A 26,464-nucleotide genomic window follows, 5' to 3' on the forward strand; every position below is an offset into this window, starting at 1 on the left:
GAATCTTATCCAGAAGAGGCTGATAGTCTGTTCGCCTAGCCTTGTGAGGTAACAACGGCAAACCCAAGTATTTTACTGGGAGAGAACCCCTAGTGATGCCAAACTCAGTAGCCAAACTAGCAGATGCTTCAGAATTTTCTCCTATAACAAAGACACATGTTTTACGGAGGTTTAAAGCCAGGCCCGTACTCTTCTGAAAATCTCTGAGCACCGTTAGAATACCTCTAAGGGAGTTAGAGGTTCCATCAAAGAAAATAAGCAAGTCATCAGTGAAGCTCAGATGAGTAACCAAGGGGTCTAGGCAACTCGGGTGAGCTCCAAACTTCCCTTCACGAACAGCAATGTCCAGATCCTTGGATAGAATATCCATAGCCATAACAAACATAGATGAAGATATTGAATCACCTTGCCTTAAACCCTTTCTTCCTTGGAAAAAACCTGAGAGTTCTCCATTCAGCGCAACTGAGTAATAAGGTGTTGTTATGCAAGCCTGAATCCAACTTATGAAAACAGGAGGAAGGTTGAAGGCAAGAAGAATATTGAGAATAAATCCCCATTCAATGCTATCAAAGGCTTTTGAGATATCAACCTGAAGGCAGCCTTTGGTGATTCTTCCCCTCTTGTGGAAATCAGCAACCAGCTCAGACGCAAGTAAAACATTTTCACAAAGCACCCTGCCTTTCACAAACCCCACTTGGTTCCTTTGAACCGTATCCTGAGTGATAGTCTTAAGTCTAGCAGAGAGGATCTTTGAGATAATTTTGTATACAGTATTGCATAATGAGACTGGCCTGAAGTCTGTGAAAGCAGACGCTCCAGCTATCTTAGGGATCAAAGAAATCACTGTTGCGTTAGTCTGTCTTGGCATAGAAGACGTAAGAAAAAAGCTCTGCACTGCGCTGATCAAGTCTCTTCCAACCAGATCCCAAGACGAGGTGAAGAATTCTGAGGTGAAGCCGTCTGGTCCTAGAGCTTTGCATTTTGGTAAAGAGAAGATGATTTCCCTGATCTCCTCAACCGTTGGAATTGCCACTAAAACATCAGTTCGAGAGGAGTCGTGTCGATAAGGATGAATTTCTCGGATATATCCGATTGCATAAGGAGTAACTGCCACATTCGATCTCCCTTGAAGGTAGGAGTAGAATCGAATGACCATACTCTTCATTTCCTGTCCATCAAACACCCTTCTGTTATTCTCATCATTGAGGAAGTGAATGACATTCCTAGCCAGATTTGCCTTAACAGACTTGTGAAAAAAAGCCGTGTTCAGATCTCCTTTTGTCTCCCATCTGACCCTGGACTTTAGTTTGAAAAAGTTTTGTTCAGCTGCAGCCAGCAGGAGCCAAGAATCTCTGGCAGTTGCCTTAACCTGAAACAGCTGAGTCGAGGGAGCCGTCAAAACCTGAGATTGAATATCCTGCAGCTTCTCAAATGCCTCTTTGGTTCTCTTTTCAATATTGCTGAAACCCTCTCTATTTATCCCTTTGCCACAAATCTTTGCTGCTCTCAGCTTTTGATAAAAGGATATTAATGGTGCTGAAGATAAGACCGAAGAAGTCCAGGCAGCCTCCAGAAGTTCTCTGTAGTTCGGGTGGGAAGTGAAGAAGGTGAATCTGGTATTCCTTCGAGGAGGGTCAATTCCAAATTGCACTATGCAAGGCGAGTGGTCCTGGGGCGTCAAAGATTGCTAGTGAATTAGGAAACTTTTCAACCCATGCCTCATTAATAAGAGCTCTGTCCAGCTTCCTAGTCCTGGGGCTGGTAGGACTTTTGTTTGACCAAGTAAAGAAACATTTTGAAGGCTAGGTCAAAGATCTCACTCTCCTGCAAACATTCTTGGAAATCTGTCATACCTCCGATCGATAGGTCAGAAGGATGAAGGGAGTAAGCTTCTGATAACGCCAGTACTTAATTGCATAGCTTAACCAACGCCGAAGACTTTAACTTTGAGACCCATAAAGCCGAGGAAGGCCAAGTGGACGGTCCGAGGTTTGCTGTCGGAGCCTCAGAAGAAGCGGCCGGAGGAATCACAGGTGCCAAAGGAAGAGGTGACGAAGGTCGAGAAGGCGGCGACGGTGAAGAAGGCGAGACCTCAGGATGAAGAAACTGAAGCATATGACTTGGTCGTTGAGTAGTTCCGAGACTTGAGGGATAAGTTTGTTTTCGTTTTTAGTTGTTTCTTGCTGAATAAGTCATCCTAATTATTAGGATCAGAGTAGTTAGGCGTTGAGACTTTTACGCTAGTTTGTTATCTTCAGTTTCTATTTAAGCTTATGTAATTCTTCATTTACGAAATAAGAAAACTATTCAGCTCATCTTCTTCTCTTAGTTTCATGTTCTAAATACAACAAGTGGTATCAGAGCTCTTATCTTAATTGAGCAAACGAGCTGCTGTGAGAAACAAAAGAGAGATCAAAATGAGTGAGAAAGATAGGTCACTGAGCATTCCTAAGTTTGATGGTGATTATGAGCATTGGGCTATGCTCATGGAGAATTTGTTGAGGTCCAAGGAATGGTGGGAACTCATCGAGACAGGAGTGACTCAAACGGAGAGAAACGCGATCCTGACGGAGGCACAACAGACAGAGATCGCGGAACATAACCTGAAGGACTTGAAGGTGAAGAACTATCTCTTTTCATCTATCGACAAATCCATCTTGAAGACGATCGCAAAGAAGGATACTTCCAAGGATATCTGGGAGTCCATGAAGGTGAAGTATCAAGGGAACAAGAGAGTTAAAAGCGCTCAACTCCAGCGGCTACGAAGGAACTTTGAGGTGCTAGAGATGAAAGAAGGAGATACCATCACAGACTACTTCGCTAGAGTGATGATGGTGGCCAATGATATGAGGAATCTTGGAGAAGAGATGCCGGATGACAAGATTGTAGAGAAGATACTCAGGACACTTGTGGAAAAGTTCACATACGTGGTATGTGCAATTGAGGAGTCCAAAGACATCAAGGAGCTCACGGTGGACGAGCTACAAAGTTCCCTGCTGGTACACGAGCAGAATCTCAGTAAGCATGAGAATGGTGATGAACGAGCACTGAAAATGGAGGGAAACAGAGGTCGTGGTAGCTATGGAAGAGGAAGAGGAGGTTACAGAGGAGGAAGAGGTGGTAGAGGAGGCTCCAGCTTTGACAAAAGCAATGTGGAGTGCTACAAATGTCACAAGCTAGGTCACTTTAAAAACGAGTGTCCTCTATGGTAGAAAGCAGCCAACTATGCTGAGTTGGAGGAAGATGTACTACTGATGGCGATGGTGGATAAGAAGGAGGAGCTAGTGTGGTATCTAGACTCAGGATGCTCGAATCATATGTGCGGAACCAAAGGGTGGTTTGTCAGTCTGGATGAGAGTTTCAGACAACAAGTGAAGCTCGGTGATGATAGAAGAATGCAAGTAGAAGGAAGAGGAGACTTAAGATTGGAGATTGATGGTATTGTGCAAGTAATCTCCTCGGTCTACTTTGTGCCAGGGTTGAGAAACAATCTTCTAAGCGTGGGGCAGCTGCAACAGAAGGGCTTGAAGATTGTTATAGAAGACAACGAGTGCAGAGTTTGGCATAAACAACAGAAACGAATGATCATGCATTCAAAAATGTCTGTTAACCGTATGTTTGTCATCTTAGCTACAGTGATGGAGCCCAAGAAGTGTCTGGAGATGAACCAAGTGTGCAGTAAGGATGAGGCACCAGAGGAAACATGGCATAAGAGGTTTGGTCACCTTGGTCTCACCTCTCTAGCCACTCTTGCGGAGAAAGACATGGTAGCGGGTCTTCCTGCAATCACCAACACTGGAGCAGTCTGTGAAGTGTGCATGAAGGGGAAACAGAATCGAGCAAACATACCAAAACGCAGTGAGTGGAGATCAAAGAAGAACCTGGAGCTGGTACACAGTGACATCTGTGGTCCTATCTCACCAATCTCAGAGAGTGGGAAGAGGTACATCATAAACTTCATTGACGACTTTAGTAGAAAATGTTGGACATATTTTCTCAATGAGAAATCAGAGGCGTTAAGAGTGTTTAAGGACTTTAAGGTGGCGGCAGAAAGAGAAACATAGAGTGGTTAATCTGTCTGAGAACCGATAGGGGTGGAGAGTACAACTCAAGGGCCTTCCAAGACTTCTGTGTTGACAACGGTATCAAAAGACAACTCACTGCGGCTTATACACCTCAGCAAAATGGCATCGCAGAGAGGAAGAACAGAAGCATTATGAACATGGTGAGGTGTATGCTATTTGGAATGAAAGTTCCACTGAGGTTCTGGCCTGAGGCGACGCAGTATGCAGTCCACATTCTGAACCGAAGTCCAACGGCAATACTGGGAGAAGTCACTCCATCAGAAGCATGGAGCAAGCACAAACCGTCAGTGGAACATCTCCGAGTGTTTGGATGTCTAGCCTACGCCATGATCCCATATGAGAAGAGAACCAAGCTAGAAGAGAAGAGCGTTAAGTGCGTAATGTTTGGGGTAAGTAAGGAGTCAAAGGCGTACCGTCTCTATGATCCCACTACAAAGAAGATCATCATCAGTAAAGACGTAAGGTTCGATGAAGAAAAGATGTGGAATTGGGAAGAGAAACCTGATGATGATGAAGTCTTGAAAGATATCGCTGAGATAGAAGAAGAGACAGAAGCTGTGGGTACTGAGGCTGTGGGCAGAGAAGAACCACTAGAGACTCGCGGTGAAGAAGAAGAAGTTGCAGAAGCCGATCAAACTGGTGAACAAGTAGTTACGAACGAAGAAACAAGAGCAGTTGGATCAAACAGAGGTGGTAGAAACATACAAAGACCAACTTGGATGAAAGATTACGTCTGTGAAGGACTGAGTATGATCATTGAAGAAGGCGAGGCAGAGCTCATGGCTCTGTTCATTGGAGAAGATGATCCAGAGAAGTTTGAGGAGGCTATAAAAGAAGAGAAATGGAGGAAGGCAATGGAGGCAGAGATAAAGTCTATCAACGATAACAACACTTGGGAGTTGGTAGACTTGCCAGACGGTGCTAAGGTGATTGGGGTGAATTGGATTTTTAAAACCAAGTTCAACGAGAAAGGAGACATAGACAAGTTCAAGGCAAGACTTGTAGCAAAGGGCTTTCATCAAACCCATGGCATTGATTTTCATGAGGTCTTCGCACCTGTGGCAAGATGGGACACAATAAGGTTGATTCTTGGTTTGGCGGCTCAACAAGGGTGGGTAGTTCAACAGCTTGACGTAAAGAGTGCATTTCTTCACGGAGACCTAAATGAGGACGTGTACGTCGAGCAACCTAAGGGCTTCAAGTGCAGAGAAGAAGAAGGGAAGGTGTACAAGTTAAACAAAGCCTTGTATGGTCTAAGACAAGCTCCAAGAGCATGGTATAGCAGGATTGAAGGTTACTTTGTCAAAGAAGGCTTCCAGAAATGCTACTGCGAGCATACCCTATTTGTGAAGACTGAGAAGGAAGGTATTCTTATCATCAGTCTTTATGTTGATGATTTGATATATACAAGTAACTCGGGTGAGCTTCTCAAAAGGTTTAAAGCCTCCATGGAAAACGAATTTGCCATGACTGATCTTGGACAGATGAAATACTTTCTCGGAGTGGAAGTTATTCAAGATGATCATGGCATTTTCATTAGTCAAAAGAAGTATGCAGAGGACATACTGAAGAAGTTCAGTATGGAGGAGTGCAATGCGGTGAGAAACCCAATGGTTCCTGGTAACAAACTAACCAATGATGGAGATAGAACCAGCATCGATCCTACTTCGTTCAAACAACTGGTGGGAAGTCTCAGATACTTAACTGCTACAAGGCCAGATCTCATCTACTCCGTCAACCTAGTGAGCAGTTATATGGAGAAATCTGGAGAATCACACCTATCTGCAGCAAAAAGGATCTTGAGGTATGTCCAAGGAACTCGAGAGTATGGTATTCAGTACAAAAGAGGTGGGGATGCGAGTCTAGTTGGCTATGTGGATAGCGACTATGCGGGTGATGAGGACGATAGAAAGAGTACTTCAGGGTATACTTTCATGTGGAGTGGTGGAGCTGTCTCGTGGGCATCAAAGAAGCAGCCCATTGTCACACTCTCCACTACTGAAGCAGAGTATGTATCTGCAGCTTATGGGGCGTGTCAAGCTGTTTGGTTGAAGAATGTTCTCAGTGAAATTGGATTAGATCAAGAAGAAGGTATAACTATGTTCTGTGACAACAGCTCTGCAATCAAGCTTTCAAGGAATCCAGTGCTACATGGGAAAAGCAAGCATATCAGCGTAAGGTATCATTTCTTGCGTGAACTTGTCAGTGAAGGTGTGATCAATTTGGACTATTGTTCCACGCAAGAACAGATATCAGATATCATGACAAAGCCGGTGAAGTTGGACGTGTTCGAGAAGTTAAGGAAGATGTTAGGTGTTGGTCCAAAGGAAGAAGTAAACTGAAACAGAGTGTTTGCAGTTTAAGGGAGGGATTGAAGCATATGACTTGGTCGTTGAGTAGTTCCGAGACTTGAGGGATAAGTTTGTTTTCGTTTTTAGTTGTTTCTTGCTGAATAAGTCATCCTAATTATTAGGATCAGAGTAGTTAGGCGTTGAGACTTTTACGCTAGTTTGTTATCTTCAGTTTCTATTTAAGCTTATGTAATTCTTCATTTACGAAATAAGAAAACTATTCAGCTCATCTTCTTCTTTTAGTTTCATGTTCTAAATACAACAGAAACATCGCATAGGCCAGGTTACTCGCCTGAGAAAATCTCGAGTCGGGAGAGATAAGACACAGATCTGGTGGCCAAGGAGGCTCAGACAACGCTGAGGATGGGTCCGTCGAGGAAGACATGAAGACCGGAGAGGGAGAGATTCTCAGTGACGGCAAGTGGCACCGACACCGGCAGCGGTAGGAGGAGAAGAACCTATCGCCTTAGAAGTCGCAAGACTCGGATCGAGATCTTCTTTCAAATGTTGAGATTTTATTTCTAACAGTCTTCTCAATGAATCAACTTAGCCATATGTGTGAGCATTTATTATATATCTCAGCATGCTTCCGACCATTTTCCCCACCATACTGAGTGGATAGGAAGTTGGTAAACATACCGAAGAGACAACAAAGTGATTTGTACTTTGAATCATCCACCATAATGTCTATGACATTGCTTCAACTAGACGTGTAATCTGACCCAAGAAGTGCGGCGACGAGTGATCTCCGTACTCCCTCCCTGTAGTTGCACTCGAAAAACACTACTAGAGAATGATCGAGGTCCAAGAAACTTTAGTAGATGCTCAGTTGATGTAGCAGAATCTTTATTGGATAAAACTAGAAATCCTTTCATTCTGAGAATATCCGGAAAACTAGAATAATACAAGGATCTTATTTAGTCTAAGAATACCGCTTTAGAATATAAAGGATTAATTTAATAACTACTTTGATTTTAATAACTATACTAGATGATGACCCGCGTACCTGGGCGGGATTTTTTTGTTTTGCAAATTTTATATATATGTTGTATATTATTTATAGTTATATAATTTTGAGTTGTATAACACTTATTTTATGTGATATATGTATTTTACTCAATTTGAACTATATATATTTATAGTTTTCCGTGAGTGGAATACCAATTATTTATTTATTTTAATAAATATTCTCTTTACCTGTGAAAGTGAATCATGAATAAGAAATATCAAATCAAGAGATATGGTTGAAAGTTAGATTTTATGGTTAGTCGAAGTTACTTGGAGAATGGTTTATTCCATAAAACATTTTATGGAAACGTTTAAATTGATGTTTCTGTTACTGGCATAGATATCAATTTTAGATTGTCCTTAAGAATAAGAAGTTAGAATAACCAATTTATTGTGTTTTGAAAGTTTAATTTGGAGATTTCGATTAAAGAAAGATATTAACTATTAGTTATTCTCATTTATTTTCGAAATAAAATATATACTAACTTTCTAACCGAGAAAAGATATTTATTTGGAAATTCTTGGGGAACAATGTTTACCACTCACTTTTTAAAAATAAAATATATACCAACTTAATAACTGATGCAAACGATTATTGTTTCGAGATGGTTGGGGGAATAATGTTTACCTTACCACTCATCTAAGAAGTGTTGATATTAAGATACGAGTTATTCTTGGGTTCATTCCATAGGGTAAACCTCTAGGTTCAACATCTAATATAATTTCATTAATTCAAATTCGATATCTTTTAAAAAAGGAAGCAAAATATTGTCAAGTTATATTATGTTTTTAAAATTAAAAAAAAATAGTATTACAGAAAAAAAATTAAAAAAAAAAATATTTTTAACATCATCAGCAAAACACTAAACCCTAAATCCTAATCCCTAAACCATAAACCCTAAACCCTTGGGTAAACCCTAAACCCTTGGATAAACCGTAAACCCTTGGATAAATCCTAAACTCTAAATAAAAAAACACTAACACCCTAAACCCTAAACCCTAAACCCTAAACCCTAAATCCTAAACTTAAAACCCTAAATCCTTGAGTGTTTTAATGTTTAGTGATTTTGATTTAGAGTTTAGGATTTATCGTAGAGTTTAGGGTTTACCCAATGGTTTATGGTTTACGATTTAGGATTTAGGGATTAGGATTTAGGGTTTAATGTTTTGCTGACGAAATTAAATTTTTTTTTTTTGTAATTACTACTATTTTTATTTATTTCTTTTTACTTTTTAATTTTAAAGACATAATATAATTTGAGAATATTTTGTTTCATTTTTTAAAAGATATCAAATATGAAATAACACAATTTTATTGGTTGGTGAACCTAGAGGTTCGCCCTAGAGGGTGATCCCAAGAATAAGTCTTAAGATACCAAAGAATTTTTGATTTATATGTAATTCTAAATTTATAATTTAAATATAACGTGCTTCTAAAAAATTCTCCGAATATATAATAACTCCGGATATATATAGAAACTTCTAAATCAATATCTTATGTTTATGTTTTAATAATAAGAGAGATTATAAACCATGTTGAAAGTAGAGTAGAAACTTTTGAGATGGACTAAATGGCTATGTTTTTAATATATAGGCTAATGGTCAATGGTTAATAAAATAGATATAACGTAATTGAACTATAATGTTGAGCCAAATGTGTTTATCAATGCTGGTTGGTTCACGGAATTCCTTTTTCTTTAATTTAAAATTATATTTTTTTGTATCATATTCATTTTTGACTGAAGATATATATATCTTTTTATTGATTGTCAATCTTATTTTTAGTTTAAATATTATTATATCATACTTAGTTTATATGTTCAATGAATATGGGTATAGAGTTTGTCATCTTCAAAAATTAATATGATATTGATATATGTATGTTAATGAATACGAAAATATATTGCATATTAATAATCTATCTCATAGTATAGTAGGTTAGATAATGGGACGATAATATAAGAATATAGGAAAACATGCGTACTGGATGCATAATATATGAGAAGTAGAAAACAATGATAATGGTCGTTATCAATAGAATTATAAAAGGGTACATTTAGTAATAGGCATATTAATATAGCATTAAATAGATAGGTCCACCTTAAAAATCCACCTAAATCCACCTAGAAAAAGTTGTAATGTTTCTGTTTTAATAAGATAGATATATTCATCAGCAATTTTAGAACTCAAAATGATCGTGTCTATTTCCAGGTTTATATGGACTCAAAATATTTCGTATTATGATATTAAATCAAAACTACACTCATCACATCTCAGAAACACAAACATAACCACTGAAAGTTCTACACAAACAAAAGCCTTGTAGAAACTTTTATGTTTTGTTTTTATTCGTTACATGGTCAAGGCTAAGGCTGGGCAAATAAACCGAACCCGAAAATCTAAACCGAACCCGATCCGATGAAAATAAATCCGAACCGATCCGAACCCGACATAAATACCGAATGGATCTTGTTTTACGGTATTTCGGGTTATGGGTATTATCCGAACCGAACCCGAAATTAAATGGATATCCGATAGAACCCGAAACATTCAAAATGCCAAAAAAGAACTTGTACCAAACATGATTTCAATTCCTGATATGTAGCCAAAATACACTAAGATATTATTAAACATCTACGATAACTATCTACTACATGAAGGTTGATGGTTGAAAGTGGCGGTTGAGGCTTGAAATTTTTAGATTTTGGTTTTATTTTCATTGAATAATTTTTTTCATTTCATGATAACTTAATTTTTCGTTTTATGATTTCATTTATTGGTTTTCTTTCTATCAATAACAACATATACCTTTCGTTTGACTTTGAATGATCATGTTTGATGTTTTTTTCTTATTTCTGAATCTATTTTACTTATGTTTTGGTTACAAAATAGGTACAAATCAAGTACTTTAAACCCGAAGAACCGATTTTACTTATGTTTTGGTTACAAAATAGGTATAAATCAAGTACTTTAAAACCGAAGAACCGGTTGGAACCCAAAACCCGAAAGTACACCGGGTTGTACCGGTTCTTTGAAGATTTACTAACCCCGATCCGAACCCGATAAAACCCGAACCGGTCCCGAACCGAATTTTTATATAATCCGAATGGGGCTGATTTTGATAAACCCGAAAAACTGAGACCCGATTGGACAAAACCGAAACCCGATTAGGACCCCGAATGCCCAGGCCTAGTCAAGGCAAAACATTCTTTGCCGCTCTCTCTTTTCCTCTTGAATAATAGCTTCTTCAATAAGCCTAATCCTCACTTTTTTCTTGGAACCATCTGCATCTTCTCAGCATTCTCGGCAAAAAAGTTTGAATTAATATTTTAAATTATTTAATTGATTGTATCTTTAAATAAGTTTTTGTTATTAAAACTTTTTGAGTGGTTTTTGTCAAAAAAGCAAAAATCTTAAATAAGAATTGAAATCATATACTAAGCTTACTGTTACTAACTAACACACATACTTGAAAATATTCTGGTTGCTTAATTTAGAGCTACCAAATAAATTTTCTCTATCTTATTTTTTTGTCATGAATCCAGAAATCAGTGTTTCTGCTTATTTCTCAATGTTCTCATAGACTTTCAAGGAATAATATTAATCAGAAACAAAGTATCAGAATTGGGATTTGAAAGTTGAAATCATATTATTGTAACTGTATATAAGAGTTTGAATCTCCAAACCCATAGATATGATCATCGAGCTTCGTAATTAGTTTGTTCTAAAGAGTCTCTCTAAAAGTGAGAAGCATGAGATTATAAAAATTCTCTTCAAAAATATTGATTTTGCTCTTCAATGATCTAAAATCCCTCGAAACCAAAAGGACAAAAAGAGAGATTACAGGCTCTGACACGAGCGGCAGCTTTAACAGCAGCAAAGAGATGCCCCTCTTCAATGATGTTTTTCTGCGTCCAGAACTTCTTGATCTGTGTATTGGTTATGCTGTCTCCCTCGATCTTTCTTGATCAATATCCCAGAGATGGCGGAAGCTGTGGAGGAGGAGGTCTCAGTGACTTCATGAAACACAAATTCTCAGACTCCTCCATAATCTGCTTCTTCATATTGTTCCACCAAGAACTTCAACTTCACCAACTACGACAAAAATATGGCACAGAGATGCAACTGAATCTAACCTTCAAACTAAACATACACACCTGAGATTCTACCAAAGAATTAACAACGTCCACTTCTACTCTTCCAATTTGGCTTGTACGTCAAGAAAAAGTACAAACTTAAAATGTAGAAGAAAAAAGCAGGTAGGTTTAACTTCTTATCTCATTCAATGATGATGTAAGAAATTAAGTAATGTAAATGCAAAACATTCCGGCAACTGGTTATGACTTCTGATCCGACCCACTCTGTCAATGGCTATACGAAACATACCTCTCATCTGACACACCGCTTCACCTTGTTGTCCTCTCAGCCTTCTGGCATGCATCAGGTTTCGTATAGTGGTAATCAGGGAATGATACCTGGGGTGACATCCTCCCTTAGTTTATAATAGGCTCTTTGCATTTAGTAATTATCTCAGCCTCCGAGTAAATAACTCCGTACTTCTCTCCAATGTTCTTTGTATATCTACATAAACAGAATCACTAACACAGCTCAGAATTTTTCAGATAGTTTTCCATGTAAGCTTATGTTGTAGACTGGACCATATATGATGTATCACTTCCACAATGGCAGGTTCCATGTCACAACTTTATCCTTTGGTCAGAAATATGAATAATAAGGCAAAATGGGGTTGTACAGTTGTTATTTCACATACTGAGGCAAAAACATATTATCTTCCACAAAATATTTTTACAGATCAAGATCAAAAGGGACATAAGGGAAGTGTTTGTAAGGATCCTACCTGAAAGTATGATATGCATCCTTTAGATCTTCAACCAATGCAACCAATAAAAGCTCGCATAGGGCTCTAAATAATTCTAGAAACGTCCAGCAAATTGAAATCGAGTGGTGATAGCAATAAGTGTACTCACGACATGCTAACCCAGATAACACTCTGATAACTTAACAGTAGCTGTTGAAGTATACCAAAAGCAAGTACTCTTTAGATGTCATGATTATGATTTTGGTTACCTTTCTTTGAGTCCTTCAGAGAAGCTCACAACTTGTACTCTGTCTTGTTGAGCTTTGCTGTGTGCAGCTTTGTATCAAGAGCTTCGTCTTCCTTCACTGATTTTCTGTTTCCATGTCAGCCTCCCGTTTCCTTTCTTTCTCTCAATGATTTGACCTTTGCATCAAAGCTTTTGACCCTTAATTCATTTCTCTGTTTCCAGAACATAGCAAAGTGCTTTTGCATCATGTGGTTGAATTAGGCCTGGAAAGAGAAACTTTAAAGGGAAAAAAATTCTCACCCAGTCTATGAAATCTATGAATCAGATTTAGCTTTTGTTTTGCAAACAGAAAGCACTTTACATGTATACAACTTTGGATGGACCTAACAATGCACTGCCTCGATAAACATGTTTCAGCGATGTTGCTTTACCATTATCTCCCTGATACCAATAATGATAATTCAATAAATTTTCGCTTCTCTAATCATTAAACAGACCAAGTAAACTTGATAGCTGATTTTACCTGGCCAAGCCTATGATTGGATGAATCTTCAAACCGACCAACTTTCACAATCGAACCAGTAAGCAAAGGGGGACAGTAGTGTTGGCAAGACCAGCGGTTCTGAAGAAGATTAACTGACAGTGGTTCTGAAGATTCATCCTACTCTCAATCTTCTCATTTTTATAGATTGGACGTGAAGGAACCGAAGAGGCCGACATTGTTATTGGGTTAAATGTGAATAATAATTATTGGCGAAATTAAGATACGTTGAACGATAGAGGAGGTTAAGAGATGAGAGGATGCGTTGAACATAGGGGAGGTTAAGAGACGAGAGGACGAAATCATTGGGTTTGCAGATTAAAATAAGCGAAGACAGCGTAGTCGAAGAGTTGAAGAACTATAACAACGAAGCCCTAATTTACTCAACACAAAACACAGAGTTTGGCTTTAAAATCGAACCAAAACTGGAGAACCGAAATCAGACCAAACGTAAAACTCTATCGACCAAAGGACAGAACGCGGGACTCACAGACTTTAAAAAATGCATACGTGGACACTCTCAGAAGAGAGGAAAGTGCCCCATTATGTATATGATGATTAGTGAAAGACTTCTTTTTACCTATTCATGAATTTCAAGTCCTAGCATATGCCTCTTTATTTTAAAGAACGATTTGGGAAATATATCAGAAACACAATCATGTTACTTTCTGAGTTTTGAGAACAGAAAAATGACTTCTCCAGAAAAGCTGTACAAAACATGAAGTACATAACCATGTTGCCTGTGCCACAGTCAATTCCAGATTACCTATGAGAACTCTATTCTTGTACATCACAAAGTTTCAACCCCGTTTCAAGGATGATGTATTATCCCGCGAGAAAAAAAGAGGAAACCTTAATTCAGGTTTCTTTGAGATTTAATCATTAGCTTCGTTATTGTTACAAAACGGTACATTTGTCTACACGGCTACTTGGAAGAAGTGGACAACATCGTCTGTTAGTCTCACTCAAGTGATATCTATTCATCCTTCATTTATTTCATCTCAAACATATTAATTTTTAAAAATAACCAAAAAGATAAAAGATAAATATATTTTAGTAATATACATAATTAAATCAAAATTTGAAACTTTCTTTATAAATTATGTAAGATAGGAATGTTAAAAAAACGAATATGAGATCATAGGTTATGTTTTCTACAAACACTTCTAGCATCCAACACAAAAATTTCTCACTGTAAATAGGGGCGGAACCACTTGAAGGATAGTGAGATCAATTGACACACCAAAAATAATATAAATCAGATTTTATTTCCTTTTTATTTTTTTTTGTTTTGGGGTATAGCCACTGATTATAACGTACATTATATGATTAAATAAAACTCTAAAAGTTTAATGAAAGCGTTTACATTTTACACAAAAACCAAACCGAATTTAGAGGCATAGTCTATGCCGCATAGAGCTTTTTTTTTTTGTCACACAAACGATTATATTAAATCTAAAACGAGTTTAAGCGATTACATCCGGAGCTATGCTCAATGGTAACAAGATAATAACCGGAGGGGTCCTCGACGGTTTGAAGAACATCATAAAACACAAACACTAAACCAAGGGATAACAAAGCTAACATGAGAGTCTTGCTCGATAAATGGAGGACCGTGGGAAGCAACAGATGTGTCCCTGAATAGGCTACTACCACGAGCATGAAATCATCGCACACAACGTTGATTAGACCAAACTGCCAAGTTTGAAAGGAGGTGGAACGAGCATGAACAGCTCTAACTCCGACCTCGATGTTCCCCGAAGAGACTACGTGAATCTCATCAGAAACGAAGAGTAACAAGGTCCTAGATTTGGAGCTGGCAAACAAATAGGCTGGACCTTGAAACCGAATAGCGCCAGTGACAAATTCAGAGCTAAAGCTAACTCTACTGACCTGTGATGAATGTACGAATAATGACGATTTTAGTTCGACATCACGGCTTTTGGCTAGGTGAACCCTTTGCACTGAGGCGCGACGGCGGACCATGACAGACATGATGCTTCAGAGGAGGATTGATGGCTCAAGTATATAATAATCAGCACGTTTAAGCTTCTTAAATGGTTTTGGTTCAATCCAAAGCATGTGTCAGTTGAGTACCAGCGGCTCTCGGAAGGGATAGGAGTGACAAGGCAACGCGGCGGATGTGAGGCGATGCTCTTGACGATCAAGCATGAGGGACTGCGCACTGAGATCCAGCTGATAAGGTGAACTCCGATATTACCGTATCGGAATCCATGGCTCTCATCGAAACCTGAGCTTAACCGCAATTCCATTGCAACACTTTGAAAACTCATATCAAGAGATTTGTGGGGGTTAGAGACCAAGAGTTGATACGGCGATGATGAGCGCAATGGTGAATCTGACGGTGGAGGAGCGAATCTGACGGTGGAGGAGCTGCGGTAGTTGAAGGGGAATGCAAAACAGAGGTGAGGCGTAAGAGGGGAGAGATGGTGTGGCGGAGGTGAATAGATGCTCTTGACGCTATTCCAAGATGGGCCGAGAGCTGGGAACAGCTGAGAAACTGTGTTCCACTATTACCATAGCAGAACTCGTAGCTTTCAACAAACCCTAAGCTGAGTACGCTCACAACAACAATATGAATGTTCCTATCAAGAGATCTGTCGGATTGAAACCCTCGGTGAAGATTCTTGTCCAAAGGTTCGAGATTTGGAGTTAGTGGAGAGACGAGGCATTTCGGCGGAGAGGGGACTTGTCTTGCGACCTTTACTATAACCGGCTAGGGAAAGGGGAGAAACAGAGGAGGCTTAGGCCGTGTATCGAGTGGAGACTCAGTGAGTACGAACATATGAACCGACCCAACGAGACCACACACGAAGTGAGTAGTTCTGGTGCTTCTGTTTGCCTTGAGAGGTTGGGCGGTGATGAAGAGATGAGACGGAGAGGCGGTGGCGCCCAAGAGAGTAACATGGAATACAGTAGCGATGAGAAAGTCCGGCGAGATGGCGATGGTGGAGACGACGAGAACACTGACACAAGGACTGAAAACAACGATGTAAGAAACAGAGATCGATAAGGGGTGGTTGACGGAGCAGAGGACCCGACGCCGGCGGTAAAAAAACCTCACCGGCGTTGAGGGATGCGAGCGGCGGCAGCGTCTTCATTTGAGTTCGCCCTAGAGAGCGTTTAAGGGGTTTTTCTTGTTACTCTTTTCATTCTTTCTAATTTCGGACCTTCCGAGTGATAAAGAGACTTCAAACGATCGGTGAAAACGGCAAAACGTCTCTCTCTGTCTCGGCATTTGCGTAGGGTTTAAACTCTCAAAACCAAAAACCTCTCCTTTCCTCTGTGCTCCGTCCTAATCATGCGAAGATTCAATTCGGTTTGCTTCCTTCTTCTTCTTCACCACTCTCCTCGATTCCGCCAGAGAGCTTAATCGTCTCTCTTTACCCTTTCTTCGCAGGTTCTCCGGAGTTTACAGGCGCGACGAACATTTGACTCCGCGCTCGGATTGCGACCAGGTAATCGGATAAGTCTAGAGTCATTGTTCTCTCGTCGGAGATCACGATTTGTGCCTTATCTGAGCTGATTTAGGGTTAACGAGCATATTAGAAGAACCTCAATGTAGTGATAAAGCTTAGCTGGAAAAAAGGTTTTTTTTTTCTCTTAAAAAGGGTTTGTGAGGATGTAAGAAAGTTATGTCCTTTAACGTGTGGTGAAGCTAAACTCTTAGGGAATTTCAAAGTTGATGTTTGTGTGAATTTACTTGCAAGTCTTGGTACTTTGCAGGGTTTCAGAAGCCCTTCTTGTTCGAGCGTTACATTCATGCTACAGGTCTTGACGGAGAACATTTTGTTTATTTTTTTTTTTTATCATTTGTATTCATTAGAAATTTGTTGTTATCTCAGGAGTTTCTTTCTCCAGTGCTCGTAACTACTATGATGTTCTTGGTGTTTCTCCTAAAGCTACCCGGGAAGAGATTAAAAAGTCATTCCATGAGGTGAGCCATTGTTGAATGAAATGCTTCTTGAGGCTTTCATGCTTTTTTTTTTTGTTGCGCCGAGGAGGAAATATTAGTATATCGTCTGCTCGAGTTTATGGATTGAATGTACAATCGTGCAGCTTGCTAAAAAGTTCCACCCTGATACCAATAGAAATAACCCTTCCGCTAAAAAGAAGTTCCAGGAGATAAGAGAGGCCTATGAGGTGCTTTATTTTATCTTCTTCTTTTCAGTAAATCTTACTTACTCCATGTGTATTTTGAATCTATTGTCTGATATACTTCTGTTTTGGATTGAGAAACTGCAGACTCTGGGAAATTCTGAAAGAAGAGAAGAGTACGATAAGGTACGCTTGTCTTGTTGGTTGTCATTTATATCACTAAATGAATTTCTTGCTATTCTTATCACACAATACAGGTGCGTTATCGGAATTCAGAATATGTAAATAATGACGGTAGTGGCGCAGAGAGGTTCAGACGTGCATACCAGTCCAATTTCTCCGACTCGTTCCACAAGATTTTTTCTGAGGTACATTGTTGTGTTCTAGATTTTCCTTGTTTGTTTATGTGGACCAGTCAAGTCTCTAACAATAGTACACTTGTTTTTTTTTAAAGATATTTGAGGACCAATCTAATCCGCCTTCACCTGATATTCAGGTCAGTTTATCTGATTCTCTCTTTATTCTTTTTGTACGATGAGAAGCTGGTCTGCATTTCTAAACCTTGTTGTTATTGTTGAATATTGAATAGGTGGAGCTGACGCTCTCTCTTTACGAATCTCTAAAAGGGTGCACAAAGCGTTTAGAATTTGATGCATATGTCTTTTGCGATTCCTGTGGTGAGTGGCCCCAGAATTTTAAGATATCTGCTCTTTTGCATTTACTAAATTAGAAAACCAGTTATGGTGCCCTGTAAAAATACGTGAACGCTTTGAATAATAAGTCCTAACTCGTCCTAGTTCTTTATATATATATATATATATATATATATATATATATATATATATATATCTTTTGTTCAAATGGTAAAACAATAAATTCGTGAAGAATATTCTTCTGGAAATGGCTCTCACCCATTGATGTTTATGTAATGTAATGTACATTTACGGGGCTCTAGTCTTTAAAAATCTGCCGAGTCAAGCCAACTTAGAGAGGACGAATGACTCACTTAATTGACAGTACTATTGAAGCACACCCGTTATTCCCAGTCTCTCATCATTTACCGTTTTACAGATGGGCTTGGCCACAGTCTTGATGCTGCCACGAGAGTTTGTCCAACATGCAGGGGCCTTGGACGAGTAAGTTCCAAGTAGAGAATATAATCTTTGTTTTATTTGGAGTTTTAGTAAATGATACACTTTACATTTACAGTACTATGCCTTCTGTCTCTTTAACAGGTAACTATTCCTCCTTTTACAGCACAATGCCAGACGTGCAAGGGGTCGGGGCACATTGTTAAGGTCTGAGAACAAGAGATCTATTTTGATGCTTCAGTGGTTATCTCTCCGTCACTGCTTACAAACATAGATATGTATTGTCTTTCTCTTCAGGAGCACTGCATGTCTTGCAGGGGATCCGGGGTCGTGGAAGCCACAAAGACGGTTGAAGTTGTGATCCCTGCGGGTAAGTGTGAAGTCTTCTTGATTTTTTCCATCTTTAACTTGATTTTGGGTTTGAAACATGCCAGTTCTGCTATGAAATGAGTGGCAAGATTTCATTCTCTAAGAATTTGTGTGGTTAAGATGTTATCCAATTCACACATTGGTCACACTTATAGTATAGCTCGCTTGTTCTTTTTCTTATTTTTAAGACTATGCTTGGCTGTGTATTACCTGGTTAATTGGCTTTTATCTGCATTCGATATTTGCGTCTGAGACGAAACAAATAATTTAGAACTGTGATTTCGAGTTTCATAATACATAAAGTTTACTGGACTAGATAGGCAGATAGTCAATTTGGTTCTTGGTGATATGATTCTGTCAAACTTTAATTTGCCAATTTTTCTTTACTTGAACAAAGGGATGGAGTCCGGCGCTTCGGTCACAATCGATGATGCTGGTCATGTAAGATCAAGAACAAGTCGACCTGGAAAGTTGTATATCAAATTTAAGGTTTGTTAAAAGTATCTGTATTTTCTTCAAATTCTGAACATATTACATCAAATGAATAGATTATTACGCAATCTTGTACACTCCATAAGTAGTCTTATAATCTATCATCATTCTTGCCTCATCTATGGTCTTCCTGAATCCTGCAATTTCCCTTGATGACAAGTATCTAATCTTTTTCTGCTCACAGGTTGCTAATGATTCGACATTCTCGAGAGATGGCTCAGATATTTATGTGGATGCTAATATTAGCTTTACACAAGTAAGCACACTGGTCATTCCTGAATCTTGGGTTATAGTCAGAGTAGTACCTTCTAAACTTCTGTTTTTCATGCGTGGTGACTTTATGTGGTCAAAAGTGTTAACTACCACTCTGCCAGTTGATAAAGCGCTATAGTAACATATTTTATGCAGTGATGACAAAATAAAACCTCCATAGGCCATTGACTAGATAAAAGTTGCCTGCTGTCGATTTGAAAACTAACAAGTTTTGTCCTATGTACCAGTAAGTTTATTAAGTATAATAACACTAGCATATTTATCATTATGTTTAACGCGCTTGTCCTATAATTAGATAATTTAGCATATCAGTTCCAACTTCATTTGATAAAACTCAAATGCATGCTAAAGCTGTATTTTTGCCATACAACCATAGAGGTTTAAGCTTCTAGTGCAAATTGCTTGTTACACTGCCTATATTAGCCCAACATGATGCTTTCTTTCATGTCTTTTTCTTCACGTTGTTTTTACTGTTTATTCCTTAAGCCATACTGGACATGTCTTAAAAACTTATTTGACAGGCCATTTTGGGAGGCAAAGTTGTGGTGCCAACACTGTCAGGCAAGACAGAGATAGATGTAAGATTCGCCTCCAGTGAGATCTATAGTATATTTCGTGTATGGATGGATTTCTACAATTTGGCATTTACCATTTGTAACTGAGTTCAAGTTGGTTTCCATCCTCTCACTGAGAGGATGGTTAAGATCTCAATCCTTTGGAGATTCTAGGGGTGACTTGTTTTAAATTTTTGCAGATACCAAAGGGGGCTCAGCCTGGCGAACTTCTTATTTTAAGAGGCAAAGGTACATTTAACTATCAGCCTATATGGTTTAACTTTTTTTTTCTTTGCTTGTACAATTTTTAAGATGCGAGTTCCTGCAGGACTACCGAAACAAGGATTTTTTGTTGATCACGGAGATCAGTATGTGCGGCTCCGTGTTAGCGTTCCTACGTAAGTTTTCTTCTACTTGGAATTCAAGTAAAAGTTGAGGCTTTTGAAACAGTTTCGCTGGGAGTTTATTTGTGATTCTAGAAACTAGTGTTGATTTGATCAGCTTCGTGATATCTAGTGGCATGTGGCATGTGGCATGTGGCATGTGGCATGTGGCATGTGTTGGGTTCTCTAATTGTCATTCCGTTGTTTCAACTGATTTATTTTGCTGCTGTATGTTATTTCTGGCATATTCTTATGCTGTGTATCTATGATCTTTTATTTTTCTAGTGAACTTAACGAACGTCAGCGCGCCATACTGGAAGAGTTTGCGAAGGAAGAAATCAACAGTGAGTTGAGTGGTTCTGCTGAAGGAAGCTGGTGAGTACATACATTTTATTTTGTACTCTGCATTCAGAACAGCAGAATGTGGGTTTAGTTGATTACAATAGAAGGTTTAGTGATGCTTATATGTTCTCGTTGGATTTTCTAGGCCTGCTAAAAGTATGTAGGTTGTCTTATACAAGCATGTATCTATTGGCATAGGGCTGTTTTTAGTGTTTTTTATGCATTCAAGTTTCAATAAAATAACTAGAATCGCTAGGGGAAGCAGTGTGGAAGATATGTGGTCTGAAAAAATTTAGATTTGGTTTGGTTGTCTTGAGTATTTTTACTTTGCAATGTGATTCAACTGAATGTTATCTCCTCTCACTGGTGATAATGAAGAATCATGAAAATGAACAAACAGGCTTTACCAGAAGCTCTCTACTGGTTAAACTTACAGGTGGGATAGGATGGGTCCTCGAATCATACGCGATTTCTCCTTAGTGGTGCTACTGGCGATATTGTTGAGAAAGTTAATGGGATGAAACCACCAAACCACAAGAGATGAAAAAGCTAAAAGCAATCAGCACAAGACAGCACAAGAACAAAAACAGTTCAATAGCATAACAGAAGGGTCATAATTTGACCTCATATTCTATCACAAAACTCATTTGATGTGATAATGAAAGAGAAAACCTTGTGTTTTTTTGCATAGTTTCAAGTTGTAAACGTCCTCTAATCTTATAACAGGGATGAAATAAAATAATAAATGATGCTTTACGATGTGCCTTTCTAAGCTCCTTCGTTTTAGTTTACACCCGCTTCTGGTTCTTCCGGGCAAAGATTACATTAGCTATAAAAATAAGAGACAAAACCCAAAAGGGAGAGAGCAAGAGAAAGACCCTTCTCTGCTTGGAACTTTAACCTCTGTGATGCGTCTTTCTCTTGCTCTCTCCCTTTCGAGTCTCTCTTGCTCTCAAATAAAAAAGTTGAAGTACTTCAGGACTTGAGTCAAAAACATTGTTCTGTTTAGACTCTTTTGCAGGTTTTAAGTTCTAAAGAGTGACAAACCTTTAAATCACCAGCCATTAACATACCTACCAATGGCAAGAGAAAAAAAAGCATATATAACAACTACTGACAGTCACTAAAAACCCAATGATGTATAGCTTGTGAGTCTCGTGAACCGGCTTATCAGTTTTGGTATACATTCCCAACACCGCAGCTCCAGCAGTTAACAAAACAACAACATAGTAAAATGAGTGAACTTGTGGGTGACCATGAAATTGCCAACTGTGAAGCAATGATGAGAGCAGCTGTTGAAACTGGGAGATAAGCTATTCCATACGCCTATAAATGGTTATCGAAGCCTGAGAGTGACATGGTTAATGAGAAAGAAACTTGTTTTCGCTTCCATTGTAAATTCTGCGCCGGTTAAGGTAAGAGAAGAGAAGAGCAGAAAAATGAAGATGGTTGGCAAACATGCGGTTTAAAAAAAAAGTAGAGAACCAAATCATGTTGCCACCATTGTTGAAGTAGAGACGCATGATCAGAGGACTTCACAGTTTCATATGGCTAATATTATACAGTTTATGATCACAATTCACAAGAGCTCTCACCATTCTTGTCTTCTTGATTCTTGGATGGTTCTGGTTTCTGTGAGTAATGAAACTTTAGGGTTGGTGTTTGCAGGCTTTATTATTTATCAAAAACAAAAACAGAAGCTACTTACTGTCTTTTTCCTCAAATAATTTCTTTGTTTCATTGTTATGTATGCAGATGCAGTATGTATGATCTTTGCTTTGTTTTGTTTTGACTTAGCGATGATTTTTCCTGTGTGTGTCTCTACTGATTTATCTCATGGCCCTGGTAACGTATCAAAACGTTGTAATTATCTCATGGCCCTGGTAATATTCAAATTTAATATCTTAATTTTATGTACATTTTTGTTTTTTTTTCAAATCTACAGTATGAAACTGGACTTCTTTCTTTGTTTGGAAACAACTTGAAATTAAATTTATTTCTTTCCTAATTTAGTGGAAGGACATTAAGTAAATAAGAATATATTTGGAAGATTTGTCAATGAAGAGCTTACTGTAGTTCTTTGACTTTTATCGTTGTAACATCAAATACAGATCCTTTGATTTAACACATATGATATCAAAAGTTTTAAAATGTTATCTTAATTTGTATAATGATAGATAGTATGTAGATAGATTCAACGAAGATATTTTTTATCCAATTTGTTTTAGTTATATGTAATCATAGACCTTTCATCACTTAGATTTCCTTTATCTTTATATTGTAATCATCTCTCTAGAAATTCTATCTTACTACTTATGTTTTAATTTATTTCATTTATCAAATATTTTCACATTTACACTTGCGTATACAATTATTGGTTTTGTTATCCACAAGCAGTGCCGGCCCGATGAATTCGAAGGCTGGAAGCCTAACAGAAAATAAAAACCGCTTATAAATATGAATGAAAAAATTTTAATTGCATTTGAAGGATGTAGGCTTCGAAGACGTTACCTCTAAGGCTCAACCTAACGGCTTAACCATTATGCTATAGACAATTACTGTTCAAACGAAGGCCGATAAATTATGTATTTATTGTCGGCCGGAAGCTCAAGCTTCCACCGCTTGGTATCAGGGCAGCTACTGTCCACAAGAAGAACAGTAACATATTCACACACCAAAAAGATACACACAATCACACATAACAGAAAATAAAGAGCAACAGAAAAGTACACTACCTTCAAGCAACATCAGAGCCACTAACTGGAAGTGGAGGCAGTTCTGTTCCTGGAGACTGAGGACTATCGATAACTTTCTTACCGGATTTAAACTCACCGTAGAAGTAAGAGACAAATCCCCAAAGAGAGAGAAGGAGGGCAACACCTTTCTCCGCCTTAAACTTCTCTCGGAAACATACGACGGCCAAAACTTCCGTCACCGGAAGAAGAACACTGACGAAAACACCAGAAGCTAGAGACGACGCACAATACACAACCCCTAAGGCTCCTAAGAAGAAGCATTGCCATACTATCCCTATGACCACAATCAACGTGTAGTAAAACAAGGAGCTTCCGATCATGAACTCTCTTGCTTCTCTTGGTATAGCCTACAATCATAAATATATCCAAAATGCGTTACACAGTGAATGATTTGAATATCTAGTTTTTCTTACATTTCTTTGCATTTATTCTGCTAATGATTTTTTTTTTGGTAACTCAGGTGATGATTTTAGCTTTTTCACACATATTAAAAAACAATTTACAGTTATAATTATATCCTTGTTTTTTTATTGATTGCTATACTTCAAATTTTTCTGGGTGATAAAAATAGGAGGGGTAAACATCTTTTTTTTTTGTAAAATAGATACTTTATAACATAAAAATCTTCAAATGGAGGAAATATATCTTTTTGGATTTTTTTTCATTTACTAATTACTATATTCCTTATTATTTTGAAATTCCGTACTAATTTCTTGATATATTATGAAAACAAAAGGAACCTACAATTTAAAATACGAAATCCAAGAAAATTCAAGTTATTAGGGTTTGCATCAAAATTTACTTAACTAAACTCTGATTTTTAGATATTTTCTCAATCAAGATCATTCCAAAGAGTCACTTATTCGAAAGAAAAAAGACCATAAAAGATACGAATTTTTGTTTGACCTTGAAGTCGCCTTTTACAACCATCCCAACGAGACAGAAGCAAGTAGAAGCGAAGCACATGACCATCTGCATCTCGAGCACAAGTGTGAAAGTGATTTCTTGTCGAACTTTCTTGTAAGTAAGCTCAACGAGCGGCATTAAAAAAGCGTAGAGAACAGCTGCAATCAAAGTCAACAAGAACCCAACCACATACTCCTTCTTGCTGACGTCAGCCGGCCTGTCTCCGTCGGTATGCAAGGCCAGGACTCCTGTACCGACCGTCAACAAAACGACGGCGTTTATAGAGAACGGAGTGAACTTTTGCTTGACCATCAAGAAAGAAAAGATCGCATTGAACGCTAACTGAGTTCCCACAATGAGTGATGATGTGGAAACGGGCAGGTAAGCTAAACCATATGCGTATAAGTAGTTGTCAAGTCCAATGAGCAACCCGATAAAGATGGATGCGATGAAGAGAGGAGTTTCCATGACGAAAACCTTAGCTTTTTCTGCGGTTTCGGAGTTGTTGTGGTTGCGGTTGCTGCGGCGGAGGAAGGAGACATAGAGAGGGATGAGTATGATTGGACACCCTGCGGTTGCAAGAAAGCTCATGAACCAGATTCGTGATCCGCCTTTGGTGTAGTAGAGACGAGTTAACAAAGGACCTCCACATGTTCCTATAGCCAAGAAAATGCATACTATGATTAGCAGACCGTTCTTCATCATATTGGTGTTTTTGTTGTCTCTAAGTAACGCCTTGCTTTGTTCATGGGTATTTTTATACACATTTTCCTACAGCCAACTGATAGGAATATTATCTTAACATATTATCCTGGGCTTTGGCCTTTTTGGTGATTTCTCATCAGCTCAAAAGGGTTAAAGAGCCATAATATGCGTTTGCGTTTTGTATGTTTCTGGTTTCGAATCGTGTGAAGCATTATTACGTTGCGGCGCGTTTGCCACCCCAAAACGCTTTATGCTCGCTCCTTTTATCGTGTTAACACATCTTGATCGTTGACACATGAAAAAAAAACTAACACGTTTTGAGTTACACACATTAAGGGCCTGACTGTTTCAAAACGCAGCGGTTGCGGTTGCGGTTGCGGCTGCAGGAGTCTGCGGATACGAGTGGTTACGGTTTCTAGCGGTTTTAAGAGATTTGTACGACTGGTTATGCGGTTAGAAATTGGTGCGTTTGCGGGATACTTATGACTGGTTAACTACCAAATACAGCAGCGGTTAAATAATAAATTAACAATATTTACATTTTATATAATTATAAAAATATCAAAAATCATAATATTATAATAAATATGAAAATTATATTTAGAAAATTATAGTTTTAAAATTTTAAAATTATAGAAAATATTTTTATTTTAAAATTTTATAATATTAATTAAAGTATAATATATATATTAGTATTTTTATAATTCCAATTTAAAAATTTTATTGAATATTTTTATTTTTGTATTTATATGGTTTTTGTAAAAAAAGAAAAAAGTTATCCTCCCGCAACCGTCCGCAACCGCAAACGCTAGCTGGAACCAGCTTTTGATTTTAAGAAGTTTAGAGCGGTTTGAAGCGATTTGTAGCGGTTTGAAGCGATTTGTAGCGGTTTGTAAGATTGTTTCGAAACGCTGTCAACCGCTACCAACCGTAAAAGCTGCGTTTACGGGTGGTAGCGGAAAAATCAGTTAGGTCTTAAGTAGGACCAAACGAAGAGTTGAAATATAGAATTTATTTTATCTTTGTGTTACGTTAATTATTTTCTATTATGGGGAAGATGTCGTCGTGGGTATGAAAAGCAAGAAAAGAAAATTTCCACAATGAAAGGTGGATGTAATTAATTAAAGAGAAATATCGCTATCTTAATATTGGAGATAACGCAAGACTTGATCATATATTGTTCGCTATGTGGTATTTTAAAACCAAATTTATGTAAGTGTTCATTTTTCCCCTTTACCAATGATTTTGAACGTAAGATAAGATTATTATAACGAAAGTAAGTTACAATAAAACGTGATAGGAAAGGAGTGAACATAATCGGTTTGGTTCTTACACTACGAGAAAACATGGGATTAACGACGGCGGTATTTCTCGTGAGTTCGTCGTAAAAGAAGCTTTACGAGGAATTAGCGAGGAAACACGT

The 26,464-nt window shown here is 38.2% G+C and overlaps 2 protein-coding genes and 1 long non-coding RNA gene across 6 annotated transcripts; 1 reads left to right on the forward strand and 2 right to left on the reverse strand.

Annotated features, from left to right (window-relative positions):
* Window positions 1-11,105: 11,105 nt before the first annotated feature.
* On the reverse strand, window positions 11,106-12,944 carry LOC106386018. Of its 2 annotated transcripts, XR_001277352.3 has the most exons (4): window positions 12,811-12,944; window positions 12,533-12,722; window positions 11,831-12,025; window positions 11,106-11,539 (listed from the first exon to the last, which is right to left on the reverse strand). It is a non-coding gene; the product is annotated as an uncharacterized LOC106386018 (long non-coding RNA). The 2 variants fall into 2 exon arrangements; XR_007321023.1 differs by having other exon boundaries at window positions 11,106-12,025.
* A 3,307-nt stretch (window positions 12,945-16,251) lies between these two features.
* On the forward strand, window positions 16,252-21,439 carry LOC106389623 (chaperone protein dnaJ 1, mitochondrial). 3 transcript variants are annotated; one of them, XM_013829932.3, is made up of 19 exons: window positions 16,252-16,391; window positions 16,473-16,530; window positions 16,799-16,843; window positions 16,918-17,009; window positions 17,132-17,215; window positions 17,318-17,356; window positions 17,428-17,538; window positions 17,625-17,666; window positions 17,760-17,847; window positions 18,242-18,306; window positions 18,406-18,468; window positions 18,559-18,631; window positions 19,028-19,119; window positions 19,307-19,378; window positions 19,917-19,973; window positions 20,150-20,198; window positions 20,278-20,347; window positions 20,618-20,707; window positions 21,053-21,439. In XM_013829932.3, coding segments are annotated over exons 1-19 (1,209 nt in total). In that variant the 5' UTR covers window positions 16,252-16,373; the 3' UTR covers window positions 21,054-21,439. The 3 variants fall into 3 exon arrangements, with proteins under 3 accessions (XP_013685386.1, XP_013685385.1, XP_013685383.1); XM_013829931.3 differs by having other exon boundaries at window positions 21,075-21,439; XM_013829929.3 differs by having other exon boundaries at window positions 16,253-16,391; window positions 21,111-21,439.
* A 1,454-nt stretch (window positions 21,440-22,893) lies between these two features.
* LOC106386903 (purine permease 1-like) lies at window positions 22,894-25,041 on the reverse strand. The gene is made up of 2 exons (XM_013826725.2): window positions 24,337-25,041; window positions 22,894-23,777 (listed from the first exon to the last, which is right to left on the reverse strand). Exons 1-2 carry the CDS (start codon window positions 25,039-25,041, stop codon window positions 23,412-23,414), a joined length of 1,071 nt encoding a protein of 356 aa, XP_013682179.2. The 3' UTR covers window positions 22,894-23,411.
* Window positions 25,042-26,464: the final 1,423 nt, after the last annotated feature.

This window comes from Brassica napus, chromosome C3 (genome assembly GCF_020379485.1).
Source record: "Brassica napus cultivar Da-Ae chromosome C3, Da-Ae, whole genome shotgun sequence".
In the NCBI taxonomy this organism is placed as follows: Eukaryota; Viridiplantae; Streptophyta; class Magnoliopsida; order Brassicales; family Brassicaceae; genus Brassica; species Brassica napus.

Bases quoted from the DNA above. Each gene is read 5' to 3' on its own strand.
- LOC106389623 (XM_013829929.3), top strand. The intron at 17,357-17,427 runs GTACGCTTGTCT...CACACAATACAG, and splicing joins GAAGAGAAGAGTACGATAAG to GTGCGTTATCGGAATTCAGA. The intron at 18,307-18,405 runs GTAAGTTCCAAG...TCTCTTTAACAG, and splicing joins CATGCAGGGGCCTTGGACGA to GTAACTATTCCTCCTTTTAC.
- LOC106386903 (XM_013826725.2), bottom strand. From the start codon at position 25,041: ATGATGAAGAACGGTCTGCTAATCATAGTATGCATTTTCTTGGCTATA. The intron at 23,778-24,336 runs GTCAAACAAAAA...TTATGATTGTAG, and splicing joins TTGTAAAAGGCGACTTCAAG to GCTATACCAAGAGAAGCAAG.